Here is a 10,717-nt window from a genome sequence, read left to right on the forward strand (position 1 = left end):
GTAAGTTGCTGTCATTTAATTTTTGTTTCTGAAACCTTTAAATAGATTCAAACAATAGCAGACATATGAAGGCTTGTTCTGTTAAAATTTGACGCATCTAAGTCAATCCAACTCGGAGTAATTGAGCCAAAAACAAGTGTCTCGTGAACAATTATTTTTGCAGAAATAAGCACCGAGTACTATTTGGTTGGGCTACAGAGAGATGGGAGCATCGCTGGGAGAAGTGTGTAGAGTTACAAGAAAAAAAAAAAAAAATCGGAAAAAATGTCTTGTACTTTTGTTAGGTCGGAAACTTTTCAGACCACCCTCGTACATGCCTATTCGTTTGCTCTCATAGAGCCCATCTTTTCCGCAAAAGGTCCCTTCAACGTTGTCACACTATGATGGAGCATGCATAGGATATTTATCTGAAGCATTTGCATAGAGTATTCATGTACTAAAGACTAGTTACGTAGCTTTGTATTTCAGAAGAATAAAAAAGACACCATTGTGAAAGAGTAGATTGGATCATCAATCATGGAAGCGCAGTTATTTTAAGAAGGGAAATGTCAATGATGTACAAAAAGACAGGATCATGGTAGAGGCACAAATATAGATATTACTCTATTTTGCTTATAAAACTTAAATATCAATAATGGTTAAAAGAATGAGAGAATGAAGAAGAAGAAGAAAAAAAAAACAAGGTTCTTTTTTTTTTTTTGGATTTTAATGATATTAAATAAAATATATATTTTTGAGCAGGTATTTTTTTCTTTCATTAAATTAAAATAGTTTAACAATAGCAAACTTTGTAACAAGTTGGAAGGTTTTTTTTTAGAAAATATTATATATTTAGGTATAGATATGTATGTTGATATATATTTATGTATGTATGGATTTAAGAAGAAGAAACATGTATATTGAGATCAGACTTTGATGAGACCTAAAAAAAGTGTCAGAGAGAGAGAAACACACACCATCACACAAGGATTGTTGAAAAAACAAACAAGAATCCCATCTCATCCGTGATGATGATACGACACATGAATCACTGCTGATTCATGCTCCAATTCTGACACTGCTGAACGTAATCACAGGTTCTTTGATAGCTGGAAGAGTTTGCACTCATAGTTGCAGCTGCTGCTACAGCAGCTGGCTGACCATGTTGCTGTTGCACTTGAGGAACAGTGGTTGTTGCACCACTAGGGGGAGGACCTCCTATAGAAGGAGGGGGTTGTTGCCAATTGTTGTTTGGCCAATTATGTTGCTGTTGTTGCCAATGGTTGTTGTCGAATCCACTTGGTCCATTGTTATTCCCACCGTTGTTGCTGTTATACTGCTGCTGTGTTAGATGATGGTACTGCTGTTGCTGTTGAATGTTTCCATTATTTGCAAAGGAATTGGGATGATATGAGGGACCCCATTGTTGTTGTTGAGGATACTGCTGAAATGAATTAAAGTTGTTTTGCCCGTTATAGCTGATCCTTTGTTGCTGAATAGGGACTTGCTGTTGCATGGAACAGCTCTGCTGTTGTTGTTGTTGTTGCTGAATGTGATTCTATAAAAAAGAAAAAAAATGATACATGAGTACATCTGGAATATAGTGTTAAGGTAATAAAGTCAACAACATACTTGATTCAACGGTGAGAATCCACTACCTTCTTCAGCTCCTCTTATCCTTTGACCATGGATTGGAATCCGTGAGTTTTCATTTAATTGTGTATAGCTTCGATGACGTTGAAGCTGTTGTGGATTGGAATGATTATTGAGTTGATTGCCAAATTGATTGCGGTTTATGGAGGAAGAGGATCGCACTGGATCCGAAGCTCGCCTTGTGGGTGCCTTTTGGACAGATCCATGGACTGAAGGATCGTCCGGATGTACAGCTCCTGTGGTTGAGTAGTTAGACATGGAGGAATTACGTCCATCCATGGGTTGGATTAATGACTCTGCCTTTCGATGAAGTTTATTCACGTGTTGTGAGACGCCGTCTTGTTGACCTCCAGCAAAACTGGAGCGTCTAGAGTTGTCTACAGAAATAGGATCCCAGGGTGAGTTCATCATTGCTCTAGTAGATAGATTAGAGCCCTTAAAAAGAGAAAAGAATATGAAAATCGTTATATCTACACCTAGGGGTGTTTGATATGAAGCATACTTGTGACATGGCTGAGACCGCACTGCATCTTCGACTAATGTTCCCAGAGGATTGCTCAGAGATTAAGCTTCCATATCCCTCAGTGGAATTGGTCCAATTACTATCCCTCCGATTGATGGGCTGAGGATGAGAAGAGAGATGGCTTTGAGTTTGTGGGGGATGGAGTTTATTGTTGGCTTTGGTACTTGTTGTGCTTCCAATGCTCAATTTCTCTATACTTTTATTGATTTCACCCATAAGAACCGGTGTTTTGAGCTGAATATGACTAACTGGATTGTGTGACATGGGCGCCTGCATGGAGAGACCCACAGTGGCATTTGCATTGCTGGAGATGTTTCTAGATGATACACTCTGCAAAAAAGCAAGATTCTTAGACTACAGAACATAATGCTTATTATTTGCTTAAGAAATCTCACCTGTCTACGCTCGTTATCACTCTCATAGTCACCCCAATGTTGACGCGTAGTGGAAACGACGTTTTCAGACACATTGTAATGTAGTTGACCCAAGGGATTCATGTGTACGAGAGAGCTAGTGGCAGCAGGATTTGGATGCATTCCAGAAGTGACAACATCAGATGGAGGTGAAGAGACTGAGCCCGGAGACGAGGCATCCCCCTTAAAAAAAAAACATATATACATATTTGAATGCCCGTATAGTTACTATAATTCTTTAAAAAATAAAGATGTCATATTTTTATAGTAGGAGATAAAAAAAAAAAATGGTTTTTAAGAATCTGTTGCGTGACTTTAAAAAAAAAAAGAAGTTATCATTTATAGAAGATACAATATTTTATACATTTTTTTGAAAGTCATTCTGAAGTAGTCTCACCATAGAATTTGAAAATCCTATGGATAATGATGACGAGATGGAAAAACATACATTGTAGGAAAAAAAAGGAAGATAAAAACAAATAAACATACCTCAGATTTAATCGTGACACTCGGTGGTGCTTTGAAAGGCCCATTTTCTCGACCATTTGCTTCGTGATCCTTTTTAGCGTCATATTCATTCCCTTTGTGACGTTTGTTCGCGTAAAACTCTGGTCCATGTACTGTTTTGACATGCTTTCGCAGAGATGAGGGATCTGTGTAGCGCTTTGTGCAGCCAGGAGCTTTACAAGCATAAGGTTTCTGCGGGAGAGAGAAAAAATGAAGATAAAACACTTTAAAAACTAAAATCTTGAGTTGGTGAGAGAGATCCCCCCTTTACCTCTACTCCTGGTTTCCAAAAGCAGCAGAAAGTATTTAAAGAGTATGTGACAAATAATTTATTTAGTGGTATTATCAAACGACTTACCTCATTGGAATGGGTTCGATTTTGATGTTTGGCGCGATCAGATGCGTTGGAAAAGGCTTTTGGACAGCCAGGGAACTCGCAAGTATAGGGTTTCTCCCCTGTATGACTTCGTAAATGCGTTTTCAAATTCTCCAGGCGTGAGTAAGCCTTGTTGCAGTTCTCAAACTAAAGACGCGAAAAATAAAACATTGATAGATTGAGGCTCATAAAAATAAATCATTAAATGACTCACAGTGCATCTATGGGGCTTTTCCCCTGTATGTCTCCGAATGTGTACCACGAGCATGTACTGAGCCTTGAAGGGCTTTTCCTCCCGCGTACAATTCTTCCAAAGACATACAAATGATTTTTTATTGTTCGCGATGTGATCGTTGTTCAAATGCTGCAAAACAATGAGGGGTTTATTACTATGTGGACGTTTCGCGTACTATTATATGTTTATATTGTTATTGGACGAAGAAGTTCAAAGGAGGAGGTGGGGGGATTTTTCAAGGTCTACTGAAGTTTATGGCTCAATTTTTTCCACTGAATTAATAAAAATAAAAATAGGTCTGGATATAAAAATAAAACGCTCTACGCTGCTCCGCTACCCATCATAAACATAATTGGCAAAGAGACATAAAAATCAGGGGTACCAAATGAAAGGTGCTACTTCATTTACTTCTCTACATAAGTAAGAGGATTAAAGACTGGTTTGGATTATTTTAAGTAGAAGAATACAAGAGAAGATAAATACATAAATATATACTTGGGTATAGAGGAGAATTTGTCACATTTTATACTTGAGAGACATTAAAAAAAAATGTAGAAGAAAAGACACATTTTACGACTTCAAGTCTGAGAATGGACAATTTATAAAAAAATATATATATTATAGTAATAATACCTCTTTTTTTAACAAAAAAAAAAAAAGAAATAAAAAAGATTTTAAGTTTTCTTCCCTTTCAATGTATTTCTTTATCTCTTCTCTCTCTAACTTACTTATGGATAGCTCAAAAATAAAACAGTTTTTTTGTCATAAAGATTACGGGGAGAATAGTGAAATAAATATAAATAATACTCTTTAAAAAGATAAGTTCCATATCGCTATATAAGATATTTCCCCCTATCGGACTTTGAAGGAATTAAAAAACTGAGTAAATAAATAAATGAACTTTTTTATGTATCTTACTTGAACGAGTTGATCCTGAGAACAAAAGTCCCTATCACATTCTGCCCAATGACAGTGTGTTTCCACAAAGTCTGGCTCTTCTTTGATGTTGTCCCCAGTGGTACTATCTGAGTTCTCTATGACGCGATGGGGTTGGAAGAACTCATTTCCATAGGATGAAGAGGACTTTTTATCTTCCTGTTGAATAAATTTGGCGTTGTGAGTTGGACTGAAAAGTATGGGTTCTAAATGAAGGGCTCCTACCTTTTTCTTGCTTGACTTGACCCGAGGTGCGGGTACTTTTTCCCGTATTTGGTCCACATCCAACTCATCCATAGTGGATGAAACGACATTGGAAGAGGCGGGTTTGGAGTCTTTTGTAGTGGAGTCTGATTTGGAAGAGTTTGAGTAGGGGGAAAGAGGGAGATAGTGCGGAGTAGAGGATGGGGTCTGTGAGGAGTTTTGAGCTGAAGGGGGTGTTGGAAGACCCGTTGTGGAATGTAGGAGAGGATTTGCGGAAGGAGGAGCTTGTAGAGAGGTAGTGGGAGACAGAAATGGAGATGTGGAAGCAGAGCGGATGAGATGAGCTTGGATCTGCTGCGCTTGAAGGGCTTGTAGACTGGAATGAAGACTCAGAGCAGCAGGACTTAAAGCACCTCCAATGTAGGAGCCAGAGGAATTGGGAGATATCCCTGAGAGGAGTTGAAGAGTCGTAGGAGAGTATCTCATGAGAGCTCCCGCAATGTCCAAGTCTGTATATGGCGATGCGGAAAGGGCTCTTTTGCGATTAGCACGAAGACTCTCTCTGAGTGTATTGGAAGCAGCTTGAATACGTGAGGCCTCTAAGGCCAATGGATCTATCATGGCGGCAGCAGAAGCAGCTTGGAGTTCATTGAGACGATGTGCTGCTGCAGCGAGATAGTCTTGATGAGATCGAACTGAAGCGTGGCTGGCTGTTAGGTAGGAGCTGGGACTTAGTGGAGGATGGACAACTCCGGGTTGAACCGGAGGAGGGATCCCTAAGAAAGAGGATCCATCACTCAAATGGTTTGGAGGAGGAAAACTGCTGAAAATGAAGGAACAGGTTAGAATCATCAAGGGTCAGAAGGGGGGAGAAGGGAACTCGAGTTGAGAGATACATAATTTATGACCTTCTCACTGGGATACTTATTGAAAAAAAAAAAAAAAATCAAGTTGGTTGGTTGGATATACAACATAGATACATACATAAAAAGAAGGAAAAATATAAAAAGAGATCGTAGCCTGGTTTCAGGGTGGATGGGCCACCCTGAGGTCTGAACAATATTCATTTAAAAAAAAAATCAAATATGGTTGTATTTCGTTTTGAGTAAAAATGAGATTTTTTTATTAATTAATAATTAATAAATGGATAGTTTTTTTTTTCAAAGAAGATTCGTGATTCTTTTCATTATACACACACAAAATAAAAATGAATTTGCATTAAGAAAAGAGACTCTCATACTATTATTAAAAACAATTATTACGCCTGTCCAATTATTTAAAAATGGAGTCACGAATCTTTTCTCCCAGTTCAAAGTATACACTTTACATATTTATAGGGAAAACAGAAGGAGTCTGTGCCTACCATTGTGGGTTATTGTTGGATGGAAGACCAGGATGAGCGAGCCGTGAATCCCAATGGGTCATGGGATGATGATGCGGATGATGTGAATACACGGGTCGCTCATTGGGATTTGCAGACCCTGGTAGTCCAAAGGCTGAAAAAGCAGAGGCGTGATGCACTGGAAGGCCGTTTTTATCCAACATGTTGTTGAGTTGATGATGATGATAAATACTCCACTTAAATGAATTAAAGTAGACTTCTCCTCATGTTGATGACGTCACATATAACAAACAAATATTGATATCAATAATAATAATCACTACTAATTGAACTACTTTTAATTTAAAGATATTTAATAATGCGCTAAGGAGAGATAAAACACCCTCTCCGATCACAGTCTCAGTGACAACTATTTATTTCGGCGCTTCATTATCATGTTTTGGGGAAGGAAGGGAAAAAATATACTAGTATAGGAGGCAGTGGTGTGTGTGCGGTTAAAGGAGAGAGCGTGTGTGATTACGTGTGCGCTCTGAGTGGGTCGCGCGTGCAGGAAGAATCTCCCTCGCCACTCTACCCTGTGGCTTTTACCTGTCAATAAAAATATCTTAATTTCTGTATTTTTTTCTTGTTTTTTTTATTATTTAAGAAAGAATAATAAATAAAAATAGCAAATACATACACTGCAAATAAATAAATTAATATCAATAATAGAAACAACAATGAAAGTTGTACCCTGTGTTCTAATAGAGGCATACCTTTTTTTTTTGTCAAGGCATCTCTCTATATAGATTATAAAGATAAATGAATAATATCTCACCTCCAACATTCCTTGAATGCTTTTAACCCCTTTTATTTTGCCATGTTGATTTTTTTCAAAAAAGCTATAAATTTTCATCCATGTCTAACAGAAAAACGAAGGGAAGAAAACTAAAAGAAGCAGGAGAAGAAGGTGAAAGGAGAGGAAATGTCTTTAATTTTGAGGTCAAGTTAGTAAGTTAGTTAGGGGGTGGTCAATAATAACGGCAACATATTCTTTACATAGAACGAAAAAAAAGGGAGGAAGCATCTTAGACTTTAACTTCTTCACACGTCTTTTCCATCAAAGGAACAAAAGTGAAGAAATCTCTCTCACTGTATAAATACTCTTATATATTAAGATACAAAAAGCTTGCATGTTTATTCGTTTATCGCATGAACCAACCTCTTTACATGTATGAAAATGATCACCATACTATGCAGAGGTGAGAGGAGAAGGAGGACACTAATCATCATCCAGGAGGAATCTCGCGTTTTTAAAAGCCATGAATCTGCGAGTCGTGCTGTAAAATTATGAACATTATACAAGTTACTACTACTACCTTCAACAAATATCAACAACATCCCTAGCTATTGACGCGTGAAAAGAGGTTGTTAATAATTGGAGAGAAAATGTTGATGATCATAATTAACCTTCATAAAAATGAAAACAAAGAAAAATGATTCATAACTAAATAATATTTTGTATCATGAACACAAAAACCATCTGGAACAGGCATCAAGAAAAGGAGAAATTCTCAATTAATATAACACCGAGTGGTTAATTAAAATCTAAGCACTTTGAATTTAAACTTCAACAAGATATAATTTATAAATTAAAATAAAATTTCAATAAAATTAATATTGTCTGAGCTCTCTTAATCATTAATGTATCCGCCCTTGGCGACAACGATGGCTTCCAGATGGCCTGGAACTCGCTGCAGATGTAGTCCTCTGTCATGGCGTCCCAGTACTGGCTGAATGTGTCTTTGAAGGGCTCAGTGTTTGGGATGACGGACACTACAAGCCCAAAAAATGACCCCAAAAGGTGTAGTCGAGGGGGTTAGCATCAGGGCTGATGGGGGGGGGATAAAAGTGTCAAAAAAAGAGTTGCAATGGGGGAGATGGGTTTCTTTCATTGCTGGTGTCAAAAGTGGCCTCTCCATCCTCACAAGACTCTTTCAAACCTTTTTCTTGATAGCTCTCAGGACAGTCCAGTGTGAAACCCCGAGATCTTTTTCATGGATTGGCCTGGACTGTTTTCTTTATTTCCTCCGGGTCCAGTTTGGCCTTTTTCTCAAAACCATTCTTCTTCTACAACGTTTTGGACTTTCTAAAGGCGTAGATGGTGGTCATAGAGACGCTCAACTGCATAGAGTGTTCCAATGGCCAGTTCAAGTGTCATTTTCTCGTCTTTTACAAATCTAGGAAGCTCAGATTTGTTATGTTATATTTGTGTATATATATAGGAATATGAATTAATTTCAATCACTCAACCTTCATTCATTATTGAATTAGTTAGTTTTCAGATTTCAATGGACGACTCGGTAATGTATGTCATAGGGGTATATTTGGTCAAGTGTTATAGACTTGATGTAGGGTCAAAATATTTTGCTATCCAAAAAAAATAAAATATATATATATATATATATTTGATCCGATCAGTGTCGATTTTAGGGGAAAGGGTTACTTCATTGAAATTAATACATTTAACCCATTGTTATTGTGTAATGATTACAAATGATGTGATATTTTTGGGAGACTATGATAAAGCCGAATGTAATCCAATTGGCTAATTAAAAAGATATATTAGGCTCCCTACCTATATGACAATAAACGACAACCTCTCCTTGAAGAATTTGACTTTTTGAATCACAACAGGTTAATTACTGTTCTTATTAAGAAAATATATTTTTGGATCTTGATACAATTTATAAAACCGGACATTTAATTAAAATTTATAAGAAAACCTCCCCATACACCCTAAGCAAGGTATAAAAAGAGAACGATTAGTATGAATCGAAATGCTCAGGGTTTGATTTATTATACTTTATTTGTCTGACTGACGACTTTTAACCATCATATAATCACTTAAAACTATTTTTTCTTTAATTAAAAGCGATAAGTTTTTGCGATATTAAAGTACAATTGTTAGCCTGAGTTTCAAATAGCTGGTTAAAATAGCTTATTAATAAAAATTATTAATTTGAAGAATATGCAATATGAGAAAAAATCAATCACCCAGCTTGCTTTTGTGTTGATTATTTTCTCTTGTCGAAATAAAATTATAATTAAATAAAGGCATGAGGTAACTTCTGTTGCCGTTAACCTAAAGAAGTGGGTGGGTAAGGCACTTGGAAGATGGATTAATGAATATTTATGGTCCCCGAGCCACACCCCCTTGGTCAGTAGTATCTTCTCTTCTAATCTCTCATGTTTTGTTTTACTATTATTAATATTATTCGGGGGGGAGGGGGTTTCTTCTTTAGGGAAGTCAAACAACCATCCTATAATAACCTAGTCATAAAAAGCCTCACTTTGAACAAGCAGAAGTTACAAAAAAAAAGACAAAAAGGTTTAACCCCTGGTTTTCTCCTTTTCTTGAGGTTGAAAAAACCCATGACGTCACTCAAATAAATGGAGGGAAAAATCGTGACCAGTGAATTTTCCTTGGGTCGTTCTTATTTTTTATTCTTTTCATTGTTAAAGATTTCAATAGATACAGTCAAAAAAGAAGAAGAAAAGTTATTGAAAAAAATGATTTTTGACTTTAAAGCAGAAAAAGGAGGAAGAATCAAAAGAAGCTTTCTTCCATTGTGCCTTTTCTTCGTCTTCTTCTTCTTTAGAAGCAGCAACAGCATTTATGAAGAACGAAGTGAGTTGAAACCCCTGAATTCTTTTCCAGTCAAATAATAATAACAGTAAGAATAACAAGGGAAAAAACAGCATAAAAACAATCCTATGAAAAGAAAATAAGATTTTTTTATTTCCACCAAAAGTGAGAAAAGTGAGTAGAAAACATATGAAATTAAGTTGTCCCATGTTGGAGGCACATACGAGAATATGTTCCCTTGTGTTACACTTTTTATTAATTACAAAGTGATATTTGCTAAATTATATATATATATTATAATACTTTGATAGGAAATAACTCCTCCATGGTGTTCATGTGACGTCACAGGGGCGTCAGCAGGAAGGGGTTGTAGCCCCCTCCCCCATAAAATAAGGATTTTTTTTTCTTACTAGAAAATGTAAAATTTGAATTTTTTTTCTAAAAATTTAATATTTCAATTTAATAAATTTAAAAAAAAAAAAAAAAAAAAAAAAATTCTTTTTCTTACCAGTGTATATCCAACCTTTTTCTTATTTATTCTAGTTTTATTCCCTCCATTCGATACTCTCCCCTCCCCCCCCCAAAAAAAAAATAATAATAATAATAAGGACAAATCTTGCCAATTTTAGGGAGTTGTAGTACCTATTACTTTAATTCAATGACTGATTATGTTCGGCAACAACTACTATTCAATGCAAGTGCTAAGTTTTTTTATTTATAAAACAATTTGATGGAGTTTCATCAAGATTGATTGAAAGTTTGTCTATTTCATCAAATTTATGAGCTATAAATGTCAAAGATGACGTTTCCTTCCATTATGATCCAATTTGTGACGTCAGTGAGAAACCTTTATGTAGTTATTAAACAAAAAGTACTTTAAGAATGGAAATACTAAAATGTCGTATAGATATGCGTAGGGGA

The 10,717-nt window shown here is 36.2% G+C and overlaps 1 protein-coding gene across 4 annotated transcripts; it reads right to left on the reverse strand.

Annotated features, from left to right (window-relative positions):
* Positions 1-730: 730 nt before the first annotated feature.
* LOC121119919 (uncharacterized) lies at positions 731-6,664 on the reverse strand. Of its 4 annotated transcripts, none has more exons than XM_071889663.1 (10): positions 6,190-6,634; positions 4,848-5,646; positions 4,605-4,781; positions 3,666-3,815; positions 3,434-3,598; positions 3,058-3,267; positions 2,551-2,751; positions 2,135-2,485; positions 1,612-2,067; positions 731-1,537 (listed from the first exon to the last, which is right to left on the reverse strand). In XM_071889663.1, the coding sequence occupies exons 1-10, from the start codon at positions 6,369-6,371 to the stop codon at positions 1,028-1,030; spliced, it is 3,201 nt and encodes a 1,066-aa protein (XP_071745764.1). In that variant the 5' UTR covers positions 6,372-6,634; the 3' UTR covers positions 731-1,027. The 4 variants fall into 4 exon arrangements, with proteins under 4 accessions (XP_071745764.1, XP_040570684.1, XP_040570682.1 ...); XM_040714750.2 differs by having other exon boundaries at positions 4,848-5,649; positions 6,190-6,609; XM_040714748.2 differs by having other exon boundaries at positions 4,605-5,649; positions 6,190-6,664.
* Positions 6,665-10,717: the final 4,053 nt, after the last annotated feature.

Source organism: Lepeophtheirus salmonis, chromosome 6 (genome assembly GCF_016086655.4).
Source record: "Lepeophtheirus salmonis chromosome 6, UVic_Lsal_1.4, whole genome shotgun sequence".
Taxonomy (NCBI): Eukaryota; Metazoa; Arthropoda; class Copepoda; order Siphonostomatoida; family Caligidae; genus Lepeophtheirus; species Lepeophtheirus salmonis.